Source organism: Indicator indicator, chromosome 12 (genome assembly GCF_027791375.1).
Source record: "Indicator indicator isolate 239-I01 chromosome 12, UM_Iind_1.1, whole genome shotgun sequence".
Lineage (NCBI taxonomy): Eukaryota > Metazoa > Chordata > Aves > Piciformes > Indicatoridae > Indicator > Indicator indicator.
The window spans coordinates 8,377,344-8,402,282 of NC_072021.1; the positions used below are offsets into that span (position 1 = coordinate 8,377,344).

At 41.0% G+C, this 24,939-nt stretch overlaps 1 protein-coding gene across 2 annotated transcripts in view; it reads left to right on the forward strand.

Annotated features, from left to right (window-relative positions):
• Nucleotides 1-24,939, forward strand: part of VPS13B (vacuolar protein sorting 13 homolog B) — a 316,612-nt gene that overhangs the window by 184,600 nt on the left and 107,073 nt on the right. For both annotated transcript variants that reach the window (XM_054385615.1, XM_054385616.1), the window contains exons 30-32: nt 3,037-3,240; nt 12,461-12,587; nt 14,229-14,372. In XM_054385615.1, the coding sequence (XP_054241590.1) occupies nt 3,037-3,240; nt 12,461-12,587; nt 14,229-14,372 (475 nt within the window). The remainder of the gene's footprint in view (nt 1-3,036; nt 3,241-12,460; nt 12,588-14,228; nt 14,373-24,939) is intronic.

The following is a 24,939-nucleotide window of genomic DNA, read 5'->3' on the forward strand; positions in this document are numbered from 1 at the left end:
CTTCATGGACACTTGGGTGGGGAGAAACTGAATGAAATCCAGCAAGGACAAGGGTAGAGTCTTGCGTCTGGGGAAGATCAACCCCAGGGACCAGGATATGTTGAGGACTGACCTGTTGGAGAGCAACTCTGTGGAGAGGGATCTGGGGGTCCTGATGGACAGAAGGATGCCCACAAGCCAGCAATGTGCCCTTGTGGCCAAGAAGGCCAATGGCATCCTTGGGTGGATTAGAAGGGCTGTGGTTAGTAGGTCAAGAGAGGTTCTTCTGCCCCTCTGCTCTGCCCTGCTGAGGCCACATCTGGAATATTGTGCCCAGTTCTGGGTTCACTCAGTTCAAGAAGGACCAACATTATCCAACATTAGCTCAAAACAGAGGAAAATCAGCTGCTGTATTTGTACTTTTGCTTCACTGCATCGATCCTTTGAATTAGTCTAGCACAATCTAGCACACAAAGGTTTGTCACCTCTGTACCTGGAAGCAGAAATCACATCTAGTAAGGGCTAGATCTGCACACAGATCCAGTAAGGGCCAGCAAAAAGGAGCTGGAATATTTCTTCATCATTGCATAATGTGTAGTTTTAAAATGCCACTTTCCTGGCTTGTTTAGCTTTTTGTAGATCTCAGATGAGCTGTGAATGAAGAGATCTCAGTTCCTGACAGTGGGTCTCCAGGTTCTGTCTGTTCAGCAGCATGCAGTAACAGGTTCAATGTGAGCTGTTGCTTACACACATACAAACAGCCTGACCCAGACTAAAGGGATTTCAGAGAGAAAAGCATTAAAGCTATGTTTCCTGTTACATGCTTGTGGTCATCCGAGGTTGGTTGTGATCTTACTGTTATTATTGACCAACTGTTGTATTCCATACCACCTGCCAAAAGGTTCAGCTGGGGCATCTGAAAAGTTATTTTGAGAAGGGGAAAGCAATTAAAATCATAACCACTAGAGTCCATTTCAGCTTGGGAAAGCAGCATTTATGCTAGGGGTCGAGAAGTCATGAATTTGGCTTACTCTGTTCCCCTGATTTTATTTGCTATGAGGATTTGGAAAGCTGTAGCACCAAAAAGTTTGCAGAGTTGTTGTATGCTCAAGATTAGGCCAATTCTGCTGTGGTTTAGCTTATTCTCATCCTTCTAGGGAGGATACAGCTGATAAATTGGGGGCATGTGTAGGGAAACAGTTCATGTGGAAAACCAGAGCGGAGTGCTTATGGAAATGCCTGCATGCATAGAATTTATTTGGGGAAAGGTTGTGTTTTGATCCTTGTGTAAAACTGGCAGTATCTACTTTGGGAAAGCAATAGTGGACTTAGTCAAAATACCAAGGCATTACTAACTGCTCCTGGTATTTTACAGGCATGTGTAAAATAGGTGTGTTCTACAGGAGAGTGTTAATAGTAGGAAAGTGTTAGGCTGTGATCTCTCAAACAGTACAAACATCTGGTCCTTGAGATTTTAAAAAAATAATTGGATCAAATAATAAACAAACAAATAAATAAAAGATCCAAGTACAAAAAGATCCTATGAACATACCTCATAAGAGCAACAGGATAAGGGAGAATGGTTCAAAGCTGAGGGAGAACAGGGTTAGACTGGATCTGAAGAAGTTCTTCAGTAGGAGGATGGTGAGACTCTGGAATAGGCTACCCAGGGAGGCTGTGGCTGTCTCCTTTGTGGGGGTATTCAAGGCAAGGTTGGTCCCTCTCAGGGCAATAGAGGATCTGTCCATCCTTAAACCAGGACAGAAGCAGAGAAGAGAACATTTCTTTGTACAGCTGAAATTAGTAATCTAAGCTGTATTTTATGTGCTTTCGCAGGTTTCATGAAACGTAATTTTAGTGCTTTGTTTTCAGCAACACTTCACAAAACATACTCCAATATTTACTAGCATTAGACCAGGTCTGTAAGCACACATTGGTTCATACAAGAATTTACCATGGGTTTGGGTGGTTTGTAAAAAAAACCAAACAAACAAATAAAATGACCAAAAGATCCCAAACCCCAAAGCAAACCCAGAACTGCATTCATATTGATGAAATAATGCCTAGAAAGAACAATAAAAGACACAGTTGTTGTGGTTAGATCTCTCTGTGTGGAAAGTTGGCAAATACATTCTTGAGTTTTCAGAAACCACATTTAATTTTGAAATAGCCCCTACTGACACACCAGATTTCAGTGCATTTCTGCTAAGCATTTCAGAAAGCTGCAGGGCTACTGAACAATGCCATCAGACTGCCTCACCAGCAATCATCTGACCGAAGGGGCTTTCCTGCTGCTCACATGCCTCTGTGGGCAGGTGCAGTATGTTGTCTCAATTGCTAGCACAGTCCACTGGTGGCATCAGCAATGGTATGAGCAGCTTGAGCTGTTTGCCTTGAAGCAGTGTTGGGATTGCACTTTGGAATTGTTTGCATCCCTGTGCTCACAGATTGCAAACAGTGCATGCATCACAGCTTGAGCTGGGCTGATTTAATCCTTGTTTGTTTGCAGATTGTAAGCATCAGTGATTAAACACATAGAAGAATTACTCAGTTCACTGTGGAGACAACAGTTCTGTAGTGAGTGATGACTTGGCATGAGACAACAGACTAGAATAACAGAATCTTGGAATGGCTCAGGTTGGAAGGACCTCAGAGATCATCTCCTCCAACCTCCCTGCCATGGCCAAGGACACCTCTCAACTAGGCTTCTTTTTCGTTGTTATTCTTGGATAAATTTGAACAGTGGCACAATTGCTTACAATGGAGTTATTGATAATATTGATACACAGGGGTTCTTCTGGAGGACCTCAATGTGGCATCCTTTATCCATTCAGTGGATAGGAATTTTTGAATATATTTATTTGCATATCTCCCTTTGAATTCCATGGAAAATAGGCAACTGGATACTTCTGAAGATCTGCACTTAATATAATGTTGAGATGTAATCAGTAATGGCAAAATGGACACCTTAATGTTCTTAACTTTTCATCTGATTGCTCTGCTTTTGACTTCTCTTGCTGATTTTCTTTTGGGTTTGTTTTTTCTTTGGCATTACAGGAAAGCGCTGAATCTAGGCATACTTCGAGACCCTGGATCAGAGGTTGAAGACAGACAATACCAAATAGATCTTCAGTCTATAAACATTGGTACTGCTCATTGGAATCAGCTGAAACCAGAGAAGGAAAATGGAAAAGGAGGGGTTTTGACAGAGAGTGAGAGGAATTCCCAAAATCCAGCACTTGAATGGAACATGGCCAGTAGGTGGGAAGCTCTCAACTTACTCTTTTCTGTAGTTACATGGCACAAACACTGCAGGGACCACTTGCAGGATATCTGGATCAAGTCTCTGTTGGGATTGCTTTACATTATCAGCACATTCCCATGAAGTTTTGGATTATCCAGTTGAAATGCATATTGCTATTATTTTTACACTGTAGTTACTTTCTGGTTCCTGTGTGCCTTTGTTTCCATGATAAGCTCTTTTATGAGTGGCTCACTCTCTAGTCCATAAAAATAGCTCCAGGGCTGAGACTTCAGCTTCTCAGTCTACAAGCAATGGGAGTCTGGGAGGTGGGTTCTCTTTTCTTTATTGAAAGATAAAGTATGCACACACTGCTGTGATCTTTTACATTTTAAAGTTTTCAAATATCAAATAGGGGGGAGGTGGTAATTGGTAATTTGTGAGGGTTTCAATTTTTTATTTTAGTTTTAATACAGTTTTTTTAATACTTAAAAACTCATGCATGTGGTTTAAAACTATATATTTATAGACTGTGTAGCAGTCAGGATTCTCTTTTTTAAAGTGACAGGAATAAGGTCTGATGGCGAAGAGCAAGCTTGCAGAAGTAATTTTGTGGATTCAGAAGCATTTCTGCTAGAAGAAGCCTCTTTGCCAACACATGTATTAATTCATGGCCATTTCAAAGGCCTTTATATTAAATTTGTGCAAAACCAGTCCAATTTTTGTGAAATGAATGCATAATTTTATGGTTCCTGAGATAAGATTCCTCTCTGAATTGAGGGATAATCCTAGAATGGCTCAAGTTGGAAGGGACCTCAGAGCTCATCTCCTCCAACCTCCCCACCAGGGCAGGGACACCTCTCAACTAGACTCAGCTGCTCAAGGCCTCATCCAACCTGGCCTTCAACACCCCCAGGCAGGAGGCACCCACAACCTCCTTGGGCAGCCTATTCCAGAGTCTCACCACTCCCCTACTGAAGAACTTCTTCCTCAGATCCAGTCTAACCCTGCTCTGCCTCACCTTCAAACCATTCCCCCCTTGACCTGTCTCTAGACACCCTCAAGAAAAGTCCCTCTGCAGCCTTCCTGTAGGATCCCCAGGCAGAGGGATAAGGAAAGACAAAAATTGAAGTGTTGCTGGTTTGATTTTGTAGCAAAAGCGGAGATGAGAGGACTCTCAGACATTTTTCTGAAAGTTAGTCAAGCTGTAGCAAAAGAAGCTACTCAGACTAGGCTTTGTAAGTGGTGTATTGATGAAAGAGCAAGAGTGCAAGAGGAGGGTGTGCAAGAAAAGGTGAGATCAAGAATAAAAGTAGCAATAAAACCAGAGGAGTCATGGGAGTAGAGGTGAATATGTGAAGACAGCAAAAGCATCTCTTCTTCTTTGCTAAGATCACCTGACTCTTCCCTGTCTTGTAACTAGTAACTTTTTTTTAATTAATATAATTCCACAGACATTTTTTCTTTGACATTCTTGGCCTTGAAAAGATAGATCTGACCTTCTAGCTGGGCCTTGATGTTGGGCAAGCTGCTCATGAAGTTCTTTCCCACAAAACATTACAAGGCCACTGGCATTTCTTAAGAGATAGAACAACATTAATCTCCATAGGACTTCTGTGCAGTTTGTAGGATAAGCTAATGTAGCAAGACCATCTAGTGAGGAACTGCTTTTTCTTTTCCTTCTTCTTGGTGACTGAAATCATCTTGTTGGTAAACTTGGTCTGAGCTTTATGGTTTTAGATGTAGATAGGAAATGTGGTGGTATTCCTGAAAAGCTGTTAAGAATAAGGGAAACAGCTATTACAGATAATCTGAGTTGGTTTGGGTTTGTTTTTTTGGGGTTTTTTATAACTGCTTGGAAATTCTTCTTTTCCTCAGAAGACTTCCCAAATAAAACTTTATTAGAATCTATTTGACAAATAAATATGTGTCTTTTGAAATTGCTTTTGAATTAATCTTCTACTTGATGTTTAATGTAGCTTAGTTGTAATTAAATGCATTAGCTTTTCGTGGCTGCTATGTAACACAGTATTTGCTTTCCAGCTTGAATTTGTTTAAAGAGAAAGTTGGTCTGAGTCTTCTCTGGTCTTTTTTTGCCTAAAATTTTACATATTTACTGCAGTCCTTTTTCAGCATGTTTGCATTTTTGCTTTCTACTTGGCAGTCACTTTTGCTGCATCTGGGTTTATTTTATGGACTTTGGAACTGGTGTGCTGAGAACTGGAACAACCACCATTGAACTCTGCCATCCTCTGAGATCCTCCAGAGTGGCTGCCTGGTGTTTTCCATGGTGCTCAGTGCTTCCAGGGGTGTTTAGCTCAAGATTTCTTGCAGCTACCACAGAAGCTTTATGCTCTGATCTGTTTGTGATACAGTTTTCTATTCTAATTCTTTAAGTTTCTTAGACATGTTAGCCTGGAACATAGTGAATTGCTTTTACAGGTTGTTTTAGAGTTATTTCTTTGGGTTAATACACTACTGTTTGTGTCTGCTTACAGTTTAGAACCAGTGCTCTGCTTTATCAGATTCACTGAGTTTTAAGATTTTTTTTTTTTGAGATCCATTTCCATCCTTTTTTAATTTGTAGGTTCTGTAGGAGGGGGACAAAGCTGTTGGAGCAAGTCCAGATGAGAGCCACAAAGATGATCCAAGGGCTGGAGCAGCTCTGCTGTGAAGATAGGCTGAGGGAGCTGGGGGTGTTCAGCCTGGAGAAGGCTCCAGGGGGACCTTAGAGCTCCCTTCCAGTATCTGAAGGGATCCTACAGGAAGGCTCCAGAGGGACTTTTCATGAAGGTGTCTAGAGACAGGACAAGGGGGAATGGTTTGAAGCTGAGGCAGAGCAGGGCTAGACTGGAGCTTAGGAAGAAGTTCTTCAGCAGGAGGGTGGTGAGACTCTGGAATAGACTGCCCAGGGAGGTTGTGGCTGCCTCCTTGGTTGGAGGTGTTGAAGGCCGGATTGGATGAGGCCTTTGGCAGCAGAGTCTAGTTGAGAGGTGTCCCTGCCCATGGTAAGGAGGTTGGAGATGAGTTCTGAGGTTCCTTCCAACCTGAGCCATTCTGTGGTTCTATGATATCATACAAATGAATTTTTGAAAGCTTTGGCATAATTTATCATTGAAATGTTTTCATGATCTTTAACATAGGAATTCAATCCTGCCAATCTTCTGGGGGTGCCTTATCTCATGGCTTTGAATGTATTTTACACTTTCACACTGTAATTTGGAAAGCAAGCAGTCTTGCTTTGAGACAAAGTAAGGACTATTGCAAGGTGTTTAGTGTAAAACTCTTCAAGAAGGGCTGTTGTGAAGGGCTAGTGTCATGATGCCTCCTGTGCCTCTGCAGGTCACCCCAAGAAGAAAGGGACACTCTGGTAGGCTGGATGCCACCTCTGAAAAACCCATCCAACTGCTGTACTCTAGTGAGCAGCAGAGATCATAACTCTTTCCATTATGAAATGTTTATGCTTCACTGTAGATGTTATAAAAAGCTCCCTAATGGTGTAATATATAAAAAGAATACTGGAAACAGCCAGACAGTTCTAATACGGTTGTGTACAAATGAAACCTGTCCATATTTATTCCCTTTACCAAACAGCATGTGGGGAACTGGGAGTACTTAACCAAAAGAGGTTTTCTTGATTGAAAACTGCTTTTTCAGCTTGCAAATCTCCTCCTCCCTCTCCATCCTCTCAATGGAAAAAACAACAGCCCTGAAGGAAATAAAGAAATATATCCTCTCTTGAGGCCTCGCCCCCGTCCCTCTGCACTCCTTCTGCAGCTCCCAGCAGCAACTCCTGCTTCCTGCAGCCTGAATAAACTCTGTTTTAAAAAAAAATAAAATGGAGAATTAATGGAGCCTAAAAGCATGACTTCTCTGTGTGGTAATGAATTGAGTGTGGCAATAGACTGCAGGACAATTTTGTCCCTGGCATACCACCATCTGGAACAGCTCTCTGTGACTCTCATTGAGTACATCAGGGAGCCAATGATCTGTTGTACAAAACTGAATCCAATCCCACTGCTGTTTTGCAGGGCTCCTCAGAAGGGTTTCTTGCAGATTTTTCTGTGAATAGTTTGCATTTTCATGCTTTCTTTGAAAAGCTGAATTGCAGCATGCCACGTTCTGATGTGGAAGACAGAAAAAAGAGACCTATAGATCCATCTGTAGGAAAGCAAGGGCATCTCCTGTGTCTCTTTTGGGATCAAATGCAACACGTTTCTATTCCATCCTGTATTTCAGTTTCTGTGTTGGTTGTACCTGAAGCCATGCTGTACAAAGCCTTATTCAGTACAAGGGACCATGTTATATTCTTTATTAATCCACAGCAAAGAAATGTTGCATGATGTTCTTAATAAGATGAAAACTAGTTTTATTGAGGCATAATTCTAGAACAATATTCATTCTGTACAGCCAGATGGGGTATGTTTGTTCATTGTCTCATTATGGTCGGTAGATAGCCCTCAAAATGTTGCCATGCTATTTCACTGCCTTGGCATCTGTTTCTGTAACATCTCAGACACCTGAAAGGAGATGAATTCTGAGACATGATGATGTCCTTAGTAGTTAGGCATCTACTGACTTATACAACTATGTGGAAGACATGAAAGAAAAAGTTTCAATCCCTTCCCCCTTTTCCTATTGCTACAAGCCCTTGTCAAAAGGCCCCTCCTTCTTTTTTTGTAGCCAGGATCAGGTACTGGAAGGCTGCTGTGAGGTCTCTCCAGAGCCTTCTCTTCTCCAGGCTGAAGAGCCCCAATTCTCTCAGCCTCTCCCTGTAGGTGAGGCTGCATAACATCTTTGGGTTTGTGTGCCTTACACTACTAGAGAAAACTGTTTGGTTCTGTGGCCTGTTCTGTGCTAAATCTGGGATATTTTTCAAGTCACAAAGTTCTTAGTGAGGATTCAGCTCTCTGTAGGTAGGAAAGTTAGATGGCACGAATCAGCTCTCTGCTGTCATTCATGTATTGAATGTTTATGAGGCAGATGTTTCCAAGCTTCACATCTGGGTTATGATCAGCTCTTACTGGCCAGCATTTTCTGTTTGTTGCAGTTATTTTTTTTCCACACCAGAAGGCCAAGCTCTAGTCCTTCTTGTGCATTTTCACAGCTTAGCCAGTCTCACATCATTGCACCTCCTTAATTAGTGCAGTGTCATCTCTTTGGCAGGCCTTCCTCCTCAGATAAATTCAACCTGCTTCTGAATGGATCTAATCAAGTGCTGGTGATTTGGTGTACCAGGTTTTGTTGCTTTGATTGCCAAATTCTGTTCTTTGTGTTTTTTTTCTCTTTTCTTCCCACATTATTTGTCATATTAATCATTAAATATGTCTTTCCTTTCAAGGCACTTCCAGACCCCTGTCTCTCCATTTCCCCTTACATGTCCTCTTTCATTTGCTGCAACCCATCTACAATTACTGCTCAGCTGACCTTGCCACACCATCACTGGGGCTGTCACATGTAATTTTCCAGGAAGCACTTTCTTGCCCACTCCTAGGCTAACCTGTATGTTACAGAGGCATTTCCTGTGAGCATTCACAAAGTTACTGCAACATCCTCTTCCAAAGAATTCACTTCTGTTATACTGTACTATAAAAACTCTTAAGGACAATGTTCAGGTAGCCACTGTACAGATATGGTGCTGTTAATTTTTCCATTTGACTTCCCTGTGTGGCACTGTGTTTTCTCTTGTGCTTCAGTTGTAAGCCTCTGAGGACAGAGCCCGTTTTTGTGCTGTGCTGTTGCAGCATGGGTCCATGATCCATAACCAGAGTTCATGTTGTCCTGCAGATACAGCCCAAATTTAGCACTGTGTAAAAGATACCTCCAGGCCTCATCACAACTGCTTTGCTGTCTTGTTGCTCTGTGCTACCATATGGTCTTTTCAAATGTGCTGTGCTTTTAAGTGTAGATGATCAACTGCTTTAACATCTCTAAAAGCACTAACTTTTCCTTTTTTTTTTTTTTTCAAGACAAATATATAACAGATGCACAAATGAACCATGGAATGAATGCACTACAGACATAGAGCCATCATTATGCTCTTCACAATCAGGTTTTTTCATAAGCTCATGTGGCATACACCTGTGTTAAGTTACCAGTGCACTTAGGTGCAGTGTGGAAGACTTAATTCAAAGTGGAGTTTGTTTCATTCTTCCTTTCGTGCTCTTTCTCATATCCTCTCCCTCCATTATTTACTGTGCTCTGTTTGCCTTCTATTTGTATTTACAAGAGCTGATTTGGCTGAGCTTCCAATTCAGCAATTAGAAATGCAGAAAACAGTAAGCAGAGCAGGACAGGGATGCCATGTAAGGATCAAATTAAATCAGCAGTCAATATAATATTGCCCAAAAAAGGCCTTTTAAAGTGCAGTGTATTGGGCACCTGGAATAATAACAACTGAAAAATTAAGCAAGTATGAACTGAAACAAACTTTGAGCAGTGATTAAAGAGAACCAGTGTGGGTTTGGGGTTTAGCAACTCGCTTGCTTTTACAGCTCCATTTCATATATTGAAATCATACTTGGTAGTATTTTTATGCCCTTTCAAGTGGAAGTGTATGTGCTTTCAGAGAATTATTCTGCTACTGAGCTCTTTCATTTTCCTCAAAAACAAAGGCATTTCTTTCTCATTGTATTGAGAAGAGGAAGCAGGAATTGAGTAGAAAGCCATCTGGTTTAAATTTAGAATGAAGGTGATGGCAGGGAGAGAAACATTTGGAGAACTGGCAAAATCTAAGACCATTTTCTCAGCTGAAGATGTACATTGACCACTAACAGGTCTGCTTTTGGATTTGGGGATCTAATTAGACTGATCTTTCTTTAAAAACTATCATTAGAGATCAGGAGAGCTACAGCTGACCAAAATGTTAAAGCTTTTAATGTAAGGTAGTGTTTTTCTCACCCTCACTGACTGGCTTGCTCTTAAGCATACTGCATGCAGCAGGCAGCCCAGTTCATGAAGGTCATTTGAAGCAAAAGTTCATTAGACTTCTGCTCAGTACATCCTGGGTCTGTGCTCTGTAGCATCTGCTGGATATAAACTACAGCACAGGAGGTTCTACTTCAACATGAGGAAGAACTTCTTTACTGTAAGGGTCACAGTGCACTGGTACAGTCTCCCAAGAGAGATTGTGGAGTCTCCTTCTCTGGAGACTTTCCAGCCCTGTCTGGATGTGTTCCTATGTGACCTGTGCTGGATTCTATGATCCTGCTCTGGCAGGGGTTTGGACTCAAAGATCTCTAGAGGTTCCTTCCAACCACTAACATCCTGTGATCCTGTGATCAGCTCATGTGTCCTGTTGCCCTAAATAAAAGCTTCAAGGCCTGCTTGCATCTCACACTCTGCATTTGCTTTTAGACTGCCTTGCTCAACTCTGTGTGTTTTGAGGATACTTAAGCAAATTGTTAACAGAATTCTAAGCAGCAAAATGGTCTAAGCAGTAAATTGTCATCTATGGAATTTGAATCTTTGTGCATTTCACTGAATTACAGCCATGTTATGATACCTGTTTTATTTCTTGTTAGCCTAACTCCTGGCCTACAAACCATTAGCATTTGAGACTTTTCAACTGAATCTATTTCAGAACCATTCCTAGAACCTGCATCTCAATAACCTTCCTAATCAAGGGATATAATTACCAATTCTACATGCAATCTAGAGATTTTTTTATTGACAGGTATTTAACTGACCTTACCATAGAGAACTCCAGCTGATGGTAAGGACCAGCTGCCTGATTGCGTAGCTCATCTGTCTGCCTCACTTGTGCAGCTGACTAATATCTGATTTGCTACATCTACAGTGGGGATGGCAAGGTTAAAAGTAATACAGGGAGACCTAATTAGTGTGGAGATATCTGAGGAGTTCTGCATAGGTCTGTTTCCCCTCTTCTTTGTGCTTCAGTCCTTTCTTCTACCCCATGGTAGGTATTTGCATGCTTTAGGGTATAATTTTGACTTGCATTGATCCACAGTTGGGAATTTTCAATATTGTAAGCACAGGAAAACTTGCCTTGGGCCACTAACTTTGTGAAGCTTTTTAGTTTTCCTTGGTGAAATGCAGGGACTCAGCATTTCTGTAAATGGTGATGGGTAAAATGATCTACCTTGATGGAAGAGTTCTCCCAGGAATTTGAGCTGTATTGTCTTTTAGGGGCTGAATACCATCTTGATTTCATTACACTTTTTTTCCTGATCAGAGGCTCTCAGATGGCATTTTGTGGTAATAGTTTATTTGACCTGACCCAGAAGATTCTGGCTATTTGGAATGTGTTGTCATAAGCTATTAGCAATCCATCTATAAAGGAGTTGTGCCTCTAGGCTTAGTTTTTGGTTAAAGGGGAAAAAAAATAGCAGCCACCCAGCTGGAAAACAAATGTAATTATCAAGTTTAATGGCATAAATATTCTTGGAAAGCAAATGCTGTAATTTAGATGAAAAGGTACCAACTAAGAAGAACCGGTAGCAGTGGAGGAAGACTGACATATCTCCATTTCATGGCATTTAAAACATCCTGGGCAGTAATTACAAATTTCATATGTGAGGCCCAGAGTTTCGTGGAATTAGCTGGTTTAATTTTTCATGTTTGTGATTTTTCTGTCAGCTATGTTGTTGTGTACAGAACTTCTAATGTGTGAATTCAAATAGTAATCAAGCTTTGGGACAGCTGTTCGTAAAGTGAAGGGCGTTCACAAGCAAGTTTGAAAAAGAGTGATAATAAAATTCTTGTTCAAATGATTTTGTGTAATTCATTAAACAGTATCATAGAATCATAGAATGACTCAGACTGAAGGGGACCAGAGATCATCTCCTTCAACCTCCCCACCATGGGCAGGGACACCTCTCAACTAGACTCAGCTGCTCAAGGCTTCATCCAACCTGGCCTTCAACACCCCAAGGGAGGAGGCAGCCACAACCTCCCTGGGCAACCTCTTCCAGACTCTCACCAATAGAAGAAACTATGTTCAGGGCCAAATTGTCTATGTGTAGAAGGTTTGAAAAGTTAAATCTTTAGATGTACTTCTGTGAAATGAAGGCAGAAGTCTGTGTTCAGGGCTGGGATTAACATGATTTATAATGGTAATATTTAATGCTTATCGAGGCAGCAATCAAATGCCAAACTGGTATTGAAAGCAGTTTTGTGCTGTGTGCTCAGTGTAAAGAAAAATATTAGTTGCCTTTGCTTTTCAACACTTTATGATGTAATTTCACCTTTTCCTTTTTCTTTTCTCTCTTTTGTTTCCAGCATAAGGCGCCCTCAGGAGAGGAGAGCCATTTTAACTCCCATTCTAACAGATTTCACCATTCGAATCACTGCAGCTCCTGCCATTATTTTTACCAAAATTGATGCTGCAGAGAACTTACACCCTGAGGTTAGTACAAAACATGAACAGAAGTAGCACAACTTTTAAGATGTGCACAGCCCTACTCTTTTCCTGTTCCACCATCTGAAGTGGCCAGCTCTGTCCTGAAACACTGAGGTTGCTGACTGGGAACAAACAAGTTTTAGTCACTAGCTGCAATGTTCTGCTGGAGAAGGGATTTGTGTAGCACTCATTACCGCAGGCAGCCTGTCCAGGGGTAGATAAGCCTGTTTGCAATTCAGAATATGGGAACCCTTTAATGATTTCCAGCAGTGGTTTTGAGAGATTTGTGATAGAAAGGTGTCCAGAAGAGGTGCGACAGTGCAACATTACCAAACGTTATCTTCACAAGCCTCTCATAAAGAAGCCTGCAAATGCAAGCTATAAGAGGACAGCTGAGCTGAAATCTTTTAGCCAGATTTTCAAGCACACAGATTGCCACAAGCCATCCATTCCTCAGCCATTATTCAGTATATCAGCCAGTACTTCAAGATACTCCAGATTTAGCAATTGCTTTTACCAGTGTGTGGATCAGCTTGTTGCATGTCACACACAAAAGGTATTGGCTCACTCTTTGGCACTGGTTTGTAGCTGAAGAATTTAAAACATTTAATGTAGGGGAAATATCAGAAGGTTTTTGTCAGCTCACAAGGAGTGTTTCTCATAACAGCTCCCTCCTGGGAGAAGCAAAACTGGTCCAGGAGCATAGAGGCTATTAGGTGTGTATTGCAAAGTATGGTAGCTGTACAGTGCTGGAAAGTAACAGCTAGTATAGACATTACCAATTGACAGCTTCGTGTTCTGTGTAAAGGGTCAGCACAAGGGCAGATGGAAATGATTGAATGTGAAAAAGAAATAGCTTAGGAGGTGGCTAGGATGAATAGAAGTTCTTCAATTAAAAAAAAAAAAAAAGAAATCCCTGAGCTTTCCTGATGCTTAGATTCAATAGTTTTGGTGTTCTCTGTAGACGTTATTTTTCTTGTTCTCTGTTCCCTGGATGATGTTCGTGATGAAGGGACAGGTCTCTTAAATCATGAAGATCTTGGATGTTGTGAAACCTTCTTGTGAGAAGGAGCAATACTTCCACTTAATCAACCCTTCTGCATTGGTTCTGGTTTTCATCTCTATTGTTTGCCAGCAGTGGTGAAGAGCTTTTGTTTGTGCTAGATAAATAAACCAGTGGCCAGCCTGTGCCAACAAACCAGCAGCCATCCAGCTCTCTTTGCCAAGGTGTTACCAACAGTTCACAGGCAAAGAAAAATCAATTAGATGAGTTATCAGGAAGTTCCAACACATGATTTCATCATGAATCAGGCACACAAAAAAACAACCAAAAAACCCCATCCTTTTGTTAGAAGGAAAGCACAATTGGAGTCCTTGTCAAGGAAATAAAAGCCAAAATCTGGCAGGGCACTGTTTGATACCAGCAAGAGATGGAAACAGGACCTCTTACACAAGATGAGTTCCTCACAAAATTTGTCTTATTAGTTATTCTGTTAAAAGCAAAGCAAAGACACTTCCTCCTAAGAAGACTAACTTCACACTGTATGCAATGCTGAAGTTCTGCCTGCAGCCCTGAATCCCAGTGCTGATGCTCTAAATGCTTTCCCCATTATTTCTCTGTAGCATTTTCTCTTGATTTTTCCACAGGAAATTTTGGTGTGTGGTCACTCTTTGGAGGTGAATGTCACAACAAACCTGGATTTCTTCCTTAATGTGGCTCAAGTACAGCTGCTTCAGCAGCTAGTACAAGCCAATATGGTTGGACTGGAACCTTCTAGTAGCACTGCTGAGGTAGGTTTTTCTCTGTTTTTTTAGAGCACTGTAGTTCTGATCAGGTGTTTGCATCATCTAGACAAAATGATGGAGCTAAATAAAATGCATGTTTTATTATTGGTGCTTTGGTCAGCTTTAAAATGAATTGTGATACTGTGTTAATAGGATGAGTGTTAGTCTCAACAAGAATACTTCTGCAGTAAGAATGGTAACGGATACATCTGGAAAGGTCCTTCATCTTCTGAACAATTAATCTATCCTGTTCCTTCTGGAAGCTTACAATGTTCAGCAACCATCTCTTGAATCTGTCATTCTTCATTTCTGAAGGTTGCTACCTCAGTTTGCATTGAAGGCCACTCACTAACTTTCACAGACTTAGAAGATGAATTTATTTAACTTCTGGGCTGATTAAAAAAAAAAAAAAAGATAGAGGAAAGTGAAAATTTTGCCCTAAGGAAAAAAACATATTTATTTCTTGTGTTCAGAACCAGGAATGTAATTAGTCTGACAGCATCTTTAAGACAGTAGAAGTTAATGTGTGACAAGCCACCAATTCCACTGGAATGGCTGCAGGACTTAGAAATCTTCACAAATAAGAGCAAGAGTGAGGGAGGGAGTTAAAGAGCAAAGCAGTGCCAGCTATTCCTTCCCAAGAGTCTGGCAAGTGGGAGACCTGAAGAAGCTTTTCTGTTTCCTTTCCCAGTTCTCACAGATTCAGCATGCATGTGAGTCTGGATGGAAGCAAGGAATGCTCTAGAGCAGCCAAACCTCTTACATTTCTCTTTACTCACCCTGTCAAAACCCCAGAAGTTGTTTTTATCTGCTAATCCAGGCATCACATCCCTCTGGCTCCTCTATCCCTTCCCAAGGATAGAGGGAAATAAAGGGCGTTGTTTCATTGCCATTTTGAACCACGCAGACAAGAAACGCAATGGATCTTTCTTTGCCTTGGATACTCTGCAGACACAGGGCCTCTTTGGGAGGTGAACATTGTAAGTAAGCATCCATGGGAATGTCTTCAATCCATCACTGGTGGAGCACTGGTTTCCCATTGTCGGTGGAATGGATAGGAGCAGAATATTTGAATGGATGCCAAGCATTTGAATTGTGAGTTGGCACTGTGCAGCAGTGCGCTGTGGACTCAACAAACTTAAAAGCCATTTACTGCATTATTTCAGAAAGCTGTTGGTTGGCCACGTCCCTGGATACCTATTTGTTTTTCCCTGATAGGAAGTGTACTACAGACCTATTAATTATTTCCTTGCAAGGAATGAAGCATAGTTTAGATTGGAAGACATCTGTAGAGAGCTTTCTTTTATGTCTTCCCTCAGTCTGGCAAGTTTTTATCTTTATATCCCTTCAGAATTGTCCTTGATGCAACTTTTAACCATTGCCTCTCAACAGTGGCCATTACTCTCTAATTTTAGTGGTCCAGTGTGGTTTTTAGCCACCTAATCAATTCACACTGTTCACACTGGAAAGCAGTCCTAACTCCGCTAAGGTCAAAGCAAATGGATTTGGTGCTCCAGTCTCGTTGAGAGGGGCCCCTGCCCAGGAAAGGGACCTGGGGTGCTGGTTGATAGAAGACTGACCATGAGCCAGCAGTGTGGCCAGGTGGCCAGGAGAGCCAATGGCATCCTGGCCTGGATCAGGAATAGTGTGGCCAGCAGGACAAGGGAGGTTATTCTTGCCCTGTACTCAGCACTGGTCAGGCCACACCTTGAGTACTGAGTCCAGTTCTGGGCTCCTCAGTTCAAGAGAGATGTTGAGGTACTGGAATGTGTCCAGAGAAGGGCAACAAAGCGAGGAGCCTGGAACACAGCCCTGTGAGGAGAGGCTGAGGGAGCTGGGGGTGTTTAGCCTGGAGAAGAGGAGGCTCAGAGGTGACCTCATTGCTGTCTACAACTTCCTGAAGGGAGATTGTAGCCAGGTGGGGGTTGGTCTCTTCTCCCAGGCAACCAGCACCAGAACGAGGGGACACAGTCTCAAGCTGTGCCAGGGGAGGTATAGGCTGGATGTTAGGAGGAAGTTCTTCACAGAGAGAGAGATTTGCCATTGGAATGTGCTGCCCAGGGAGGGGATGGAGTCGCTGTCCCTGGAGATGTTCCAGAAAAGCCTGGATGGGGCACTTAGTGCCATGGTCTGGTTGATTGGATAGGGCTGGGTGATAGGTTGGACTGGACGATCTTGGAGGTCTCTTCCAACTTGGTTGATTCTATGATTCTGTGAGGTTGGGAGGCAATAATCTAAGAGATCCCTTCCAACCTAAGCCATTCTAGTATTTGTTTGTGAAGTTGAAAGGAACAGAACACTTTTAGTTAAAGATTATTTTAGTATTTGTACGTTAATTTACATCACTGAACTGTCACCTGGTCAGTCACTTTCAAGGGTATTCAGAACAAAGCTTCTTTTCAGGGACTTATGAATGAAGGAGTACCCAACCAATAAACACCAGTAGGCAGAAGCAGTGCACACAGCCTTTCTCTGAACAGACATTGGTTTCTTTTGGTGGCTGGTTGGCTTTGGTTTTTAGTTACAAACTGCAGTTTTGAGTGAAATTTGAAATTTGGAAGCATGGATTTACATCCAGTGCTTGAGTTTATTTTACCCTGGGTAAACAGTGAGAAATCTTCAATAGTTAATGATTCTCGTGTAATAGTAATTCTCATAATTATCTTGTTATTACTCTTCACAAGTGATGCAATTACTGTGAGAAGAGAGCCTAGTGCTGATAACATTTATTCATTGGTCCCTGAGGCCTTAGCTCTGAACCAGCATCAGAGGTGAACCAGCAGTGCCTAGAGAGCTTTTTCTGAAGTATTCAACCTGATTTTTTGAAAAGGGAGCAGTCTTTGAATGACTTCTTTGAACAGCCATTTGTGTCTTTTCAACAGCAGGACCTGAAGAGCTTATTTGTTATTTTTCAAGGAAAAAATCCTTTATGGAAGCAAGCTGAGCATACTTGCAGTGGCAAAACTGTGACATTCCTGAATATTCCTTTCCATATCATTCTCAGTTGAATTTTCACTGTTCTGTAATTAATGTTTCGTTTGTTATTTTTACTGTGGAAATGAGGATCCACTGAGGAAAGGGATGGAAAGTTTTCAGGGGGCTGGATTTAAGCAGATTGAAAGCAGGTGGCTCTCCACGTTGTATCACAATTGTGGCACACAGCTCATTAAGAAAACCTATGCCACTGAAATTAACTCCCCCCCAACAGATGTTTAGTGCCATAAAGGGATATGACCTGCGTGACACCAGTCACTGGAAGGAAACACTTTTTCTTTTGATGTTTGGCATGAGGTGCTTTGGGTGGTACACGTCTCACATACTCAGAAGAGAGCTGATTTGCTCATAGAAATGTGGCATAAATGCACACCCATCTCTGCTCTTCAGGCAACAGGATTTATGAAAAGGATTCTTCTGACCTGATTAATTCTGTGATTCTGTGATCTTGCATTCAGAACCAAAGTAATTTCTCTAAGTCAAACTGAAAAATCGTAAATTGATATAATTCAATTTTGTCTGCCTTTACTGATGGTAACAATCTAGCAGTCATCTAATGGGATGATAGTAATTTATCTTCCTAAAATATCATGGCTACTGGAAATGGGGTTGTTTGGATCCCTGCCTTCAGCCCAGGACTATATTAGTTATTATCAGGACTATATTACTGTATTACCAGGACTATATTACCATATTAGCTATACCTATTTTAATTTGCAGTGTAACATTTCAGATAATAAATTATAATAACAATGCTTACTTGATTGTGATAACCAAAAGCATATGGCTTTTGTTGGCTGCATCAAGTCAATCCAGTATTGATACTGCAAGTGTTTGATTTTTAGTCACTGTTTAAGGTAGAACTAGTGACTGGAATGTTTACTGATTTATGAACTTAAGTAAACCAAGAGATGTAAGAAACTGTAATGAAAACAGATAAATTATCTAACTGAAATGAAAGATATTACTGGGGAAATAGACAGGGGTGCAGTATCAGACACATAAGTCATCTCAGTAGCCTGAATGAGCTAAGTAGTGTTAAGGCTGAAAGAAATGGCATTAAAACTGCTTTGGGCAGATGTTCTTGAAAAGCTGTCTGACACTGGAAGCAAAGCTGACAGGTGTTTACTTTTCTGTCATCAGGGGGGTTTCACCATTCTGAATTTTATATAAGCTTTGATTAAGGTTATAGTGTAGATCACTGTGATTGGAGTTACCTCACAGCATGATTCCTTTCAATTACTTTGTCTTTAGAGGAGAGATCCTTAATTAGATTTTAAAATTATTATGTCTGTTCCACAAATAATAAAATTGGTCAGGGATAGAGAATTCACTATGATAAATAAGTAATGAAATTGGTCAGGGACAGAGAATCCACTATAATAAATAAATAATAAATTTGGTCAGGGCAAAGAATCCACTCTAGGCATTCATAAACTTTTTCATGGAGTAATTATTTCCCAGTTAATGAAAAGTGCATCTTATGTCTTGTTTTATAGTCGATGACTTCAGAAATTCGATAATTGCTTTTAATGAGATTGTTATCTCTTTTCCCTTTTATCTGGAGACCATATTTGAAGTAGCTAACTATTTTTAAAGCTGGAAGGATAAAGAGAAAATACACTGGATATACCAGCATTGAATCTTACTGGAAATATGTTCTTCCTGTGTATTGAAGGAGAAGAAGGGGGGGGGGGGGGGGAAAGCAGCATTTAAGATGTAAAAAAGCTTCACTCTCTTCCAGATATTTGACTAGATAAATCCTGAGGATTGCTGAGCAACTGTAAACATCATTAATCTTGGTTAGGAAGCTTGATTTCACCAGAAGTTCTTGGTAAATAGAAGGATTAAGTAGTTGTCTCCTGTCTCAAAAGCAAAATACATTTTGGTCCTCTTTTTTACGCGTAGGCTACAGAAATAGAGCCTGGGAGCCCTTGTTTTAAACATTCAAGGTGTGATTTCCAAATGGATAATATTTGGTGGTTCCAAGGGCCATGTTTTGAAGATTAGCATAGACAAAAATAGTAAAGAAGTGATGATTTGTGGATGGTTTTTAGTTTTTAAGTGTTTTAATATTCTATAGAGTTTCATGCCAGTGTTGTGTTTTTACTTATTATAAGCCCTAGCTTTATGCTCCTTTGTAAGTGCATCTTTGATGTACAGTAGACCTATTGTATGGACTTCTTCATAAAGTACACTCTTATTGCAGAGAATATTGCTTTGATCTGCTTGACAGCTTTAGAGTAGGGACACATCTGTGGTGTGTGATAAATTATCTGAGGGGCAAAGAATGCTGCTGCCTTTTCATAATTATTCACCTTTCCAGAATTAATATATGCCAAATTCTTTCAAGAAAAGATCTAATACCTGCAGGTGGAGAACAGAAACAGAAGTGGTAGGAAAAGAATTACAAATATTAAAGTGAAGTGCAGTTAATGTCTTGGTTTTGTTCAGTGATGTACCTACGGTTATCGGTGCCCTGTTAATACAAGGACCATATTTTCTCATTCTTAAAAGAGTGTTTAGTATCCTGGTAAAAGTCATTCCAATATAACTGATAACCAGTTCTGCTGCTGAGCAGTGATGGAACAAGTGAATGTTCAAGAAGTTTATTTCTTAATCTAGCAAATCCATCTCCTGGTGTCCATCACATCCCTCCTGGAGACTTTTGGCAAGAGAGGATTTATTTGTCATACTAACGTTTAGAAGTGGAAAATACAAGAACTCCCCTTTGAAAAAGAAATTAAATACAAAGCAACAGGCAGCTTGGTCTGCTGCTGCCCATAGAGGCATGCATGGATAACATACTTCACTCCTTAACCGAGTATGGCCAGTTGAGGTCATTGCCAGCTATGTTTTGTGTGCCTCCATGAGCTTCAAAGTAAGGCTAGACTTCTGGAAAAGATTCATTTCTACAGAAAAAAACTCAATCTTGCCTAAATTTACCCTAGAGAATATTTCTGGCTAATACCCATTTACATTGCAGGTAATTATGAATGCAAGGGCAGATATTTTGTATCTTTCCTGAAGGATCTGAAAAGGTACTTCCAAATGCTACCTTTTTCTTCATCAAATCTCTGTGAGGATTATGGCTTTAGGAGAGAAATCAGCCACATCAGTGAACACAAGATGCTAGAGAGAAATCAGCCAGGCAAATCTGAAGTATTTTCCAGAGATGTCACCTAAAGCCTTCTCCCATGCTCTGCCTCCTGCTGGTGTATTTCTCTCTCTGTTCTCCACACCTATTTGTCAGGTTACAAAGTCTTGTTTACTTTTGTTAGCTCAGATGCATGCTTCAGTAGGATACGAGTCTGTCCCTATCCCATACAGTCTGAAATTCAGACAGGTAGCTAACACACTAATAAAAAACTGCAGGAGCTGTTTCTTGGAAGAATCATAGCCAAATTCACCACCTTTTCCATCCCTCATTCTGTTTTTATTCACAAGTTTTTAATTACAGCGGGGAATGCAGCACACAAAAATCAGTTGTTGCAAATACGGAAAGAAGCATATAAGAAGAAAAAAAAATACAAGAAAAAAGCAGGGTCAGACGTTTTGGCAGGGCCTTTTGTGACAGGACAAGGGCTAATGGTTTTAAACTGAAAGAGGGCAGGTTAAGGACTAGGTAGAAGGAAGAAAGTTTTTACAATGAGGGTGGTGGAACAAGTTGTCCAGAGAGGTGGAAGATGCCACATCCCTGGCAACATTCACAATCAAGTGGGATGAGGCTGTGAGCAGCAAGGCTTCCCAAGTTCTCCAATGTACTTACTGTTATTGCATCTGTGTGTTGCTGTCCATTACACTGCACAAATTTGATGCGAAAATTGTTTCTTCCTCCAAAACATAAGAAAAAAATCTTCCTGTAAAAGCTGAAGAGAAACTGTATTCAACTACTGAGCTGATGAAAGATGGGCTTGGATATACTGGTAAAAGGGTCACATGAAAATGACCTGAAACTGCAGTGTGTGGTTGGGGTTTTTATTCTTGTCTGATAAATACACTTCAGGCATGTTTTGCAGTCACACCCCATATCAAATGGACACAAGCTGTCCTTCCCCCAAGGGCACTGCTGAGCAAAGAGGAGTGAGGGCAGATCTTGGTTTTCTTGTGAAAGGTGAAGGCAGATCTTGGTTTTCTTGTGAAAATTCCTTGCTGGCTGATGTTTGCTGCTTCATTCATACCTGCTTCTAGGAATTTGACTTTGGAGCACTCAGTCCAGGCTACCCAAGCTCTGGCTTCAGCAGTACTCATCAGCCTGCCAGATGATAGCTTGCTTCCAGACCTGGCTCTTGGCCAAACACTTTGAGGAACCCCTCCCAGCAGATGTGACATGTTCCATAAGGGTAACCCCTGTGTTCTGATAAATTGCAAAGACAATCCAGCAGCTTCCTGAATAAATGATATCAATATTGGGGCAGGGAGGGAGAGAACAGGCAAAAGTTGTTTCAGTTTTTGCATTTTGTTCTTTTGCCACAAAAATTATTTTTGGAGTGTAACTAATGTAAAGACTGGATGTTTCATAGTGAGCAGATTACTTTTAATCATCCCTCAGCATGGGAAGGGCTTGGGAAAGTGTGGCTCCTGTCTGCTCAGATACCCCCACAAAGTCAGCAAACACATCAGTGAGCATTAGGCAACACACTGTCTCCAGCATAGAGAAGGCACAGAAAACTTTATCTCATCTGTAGCAGCTGATTCCATTCTGACCTGGTTGAATCAAACTGTGCACTGCTTTGTCACATAAGAGACATTGCAGTCATACCTGCAGGAGGCAGAAGCCATCCTCAGTCTCTGCAGTTGAGACTTAAGAAAGCATTTCTGGGAAGTTACATACCCTGCAACATGCTGGCTCAGAAAGCCTGGAGGAGTGTGCTGAAGTATTGCTCTGTGCTTGCTCTGGTTATGCTTTTTCCCCTGAACTAATGGCTGCTGTCAGAGCACAGGAGTCTAGAAGGACCTTTGGTCTGACCCAGTAGGACCATTCTTATGGAATCATAGAATGGTTTGGTTTGGAAGGGACCTCCAAAGGTTATCGAGTCCTATCCCCCTGCAGTCATCAGGGACATCCTCCACTAGATCAGGGTGCTCAGAGACTTGTTGAGCATGACCTCGTATATCTCCAGACATGGAGTATCAACTACCTCCCTGGGCAACCTGTTCCAGTGTTTCACCACCCTCATGATAAAGAACTTGTTCCTAACATCCAGTCTAAATCTGCTCTCATTTGAAACCATTGTCCCTCCTCCTGCTCATTACTGCTGTGGAGAATGAACAAAAATACCAAATGATACCATATCTTTTGTTGAAAACAAACATAGCTTTGCTTTCCATTTGTATTTTGTTTAACAATAACAGTCAGCCAACTGGTAAAACAAGTTCCAGATACTCCTACTTAAGAAGCCAGGGAGCTGAAGTGTGAAGCAGCAGATGCACATGTTGCACAGATGTGGAGCTGACTGATTGGTGTCCTTCTGGAAGGCTCCTGTAATTGGCAGTATTTTTAGTGTGGTGAAACTTTGAAAAGTTGGCATCCTCGTTTACAAGTTTCTTTTGAAGAAGGTGTTTAGCTTTTGTCTTCTGATTCCTGAAGTTGTAAGGTAATCAGTGTTGGATATCACAACCAGGCTTGGTTCCTGTGTTTTAATTATTTGGGTAGTCTCGATATCCATGACTGTGTAGGCCCATAACAAAGGTGATGCTGTGAGGAGATGGCTTTTGGAGGGTTTGAAGGCTGTTTCCATTGACATTTGGTACTTGAGGCACTGACTAAAAGCGGAGCAAACATAGTGCATGGTAAAAGCAATGTACAGCAGGTATTGAAATGTGAACCAGTGAACCACTTCTCAGGGAGCTTTGTATTTCTTGTGGTTTTCACAATTGCCAATGAGATCTTACCTAGCTGCTCAGCTCTGCCCCATGTGTTAAAGCCTTAGGGTTTCATTTTCGGGACCAGCACATAGTACCATGTCTGTGATCTCCTGGGCTGTGTGATGTTCCTGGTGGATTAGCACTACAGTCACTCTTATTTTCATAAGCCACATTGGGCATTGATTTCAATGGCATAGTCCAAGTCCTTCAGTGGTGGGTGTACATCCCTGAAGGGTCATTTTGAGACAATGGAGGACTGGTCTATCAGAGGAACCTCATGATATGTAAAGTTTATTGAAAACTTGTCCATTTAAGGTCAATGTATTGACCTTAACAACAACAACAAAAAAATCCTAATTATTAATTACAGCGGGAATAAAAATATTGTTATTAAATACATCTAAAATGGAAATTTTACTTAAAATGATGGAGCATGTACAAGAAATCATTTTAGAGTTTTGCAGAACAGGATTAGAAAAACATAAAATGTATCCTAGGATTCTATGATCATTATTACAGTTTTACAAAGAAATCCCAAAGGTCATTGATTGTTGAAATGCAGGCAGGGCAAAAATCACTGAAGACAATGCAGTGGTTCAAACTCTTCTCAAACAGAAGTGTGAGAGAACACAGGATTGGATTTTCTCACACTGTGGACGCTGCATGTGTCAGAGTCATGATTTGCTTAATCATCTGATGAGGAGACAAAACTTTGAGTATTGGGTCACAGGATGAGGGTTCTGCATTCTTTGATCTTGACTAATCTGCTGCTGTGAGTCATCTCACACTTGTGTACCACGGAGCCTAAGGCTGTGGCCACATTCTCTTTAGGCAACACTGGGTACAGTTTGTTCCCCGTATGGAACATCACCTGCTTGGTAGTGCAGAAAACTTGATTCTTGACAGTAATTCTAAACACATGGATTCTGTAATTCTTTTCATTTGAAAGGGAAATAGTAGGAGTTTTCTTAAAGGGAAAGATGAGGAGTAAAAGGAGAAAGGCTGTTGAAGCCAGTAAAGAGTTAATTGAGGTTATAGCCAGTGGGCAGCAAACAATTTTGAGTTTGAACTTCCCTGCTTTCTTTGTGCCAACAATGTTCAATTTTTCTCTGACAATCACACACGAGAAACATATTTTTCCTGCATTCTGATCTGGTTTTTTTGGGGGTAAATAAAGCTAATATGATCACTCTGCATATCAGTCTTCTTCCAATATTATCTAATATTTTGGGGTTTCAGCTAAATTAACAAGTAGATAAGCCTCCATGTTAATCAGTTTTATGAAAATCAGGAAATGGATGGTGAGAGACCAAACCAGGTTTTGCCGTTTTTCAGTACCTGGCAGCAGACAGTGTTTGACCACTTGTGTGGCTTGCATGGACTGGCTGGGCAGTTAAGGGTAAAGATGTTGCTTAATTCCACACTGATTTTCTTAGGGCCAGTCGTATCTTGTATATTTTTTCAGTCTACTGCTCTTAATCGTATTAGCTGCCTCTGGGACTTGTTCAGGTTTTCTGACAAGCTGTAGGCTGTTTTCAGATGCAGGTGATGCTGCATCATCTGAGACTGCCTACTAGAATGCTCCATACATAACTCAAGACAGAGATTTTGGCAAGAAACAAATATGTGTGATTTCTCAAGAACGCATTTGCCTCTTCTAGCAGCAATTGAAGAGCTTCTTGTGCTGTTTGAAGTGTGAATTAATTTTCTT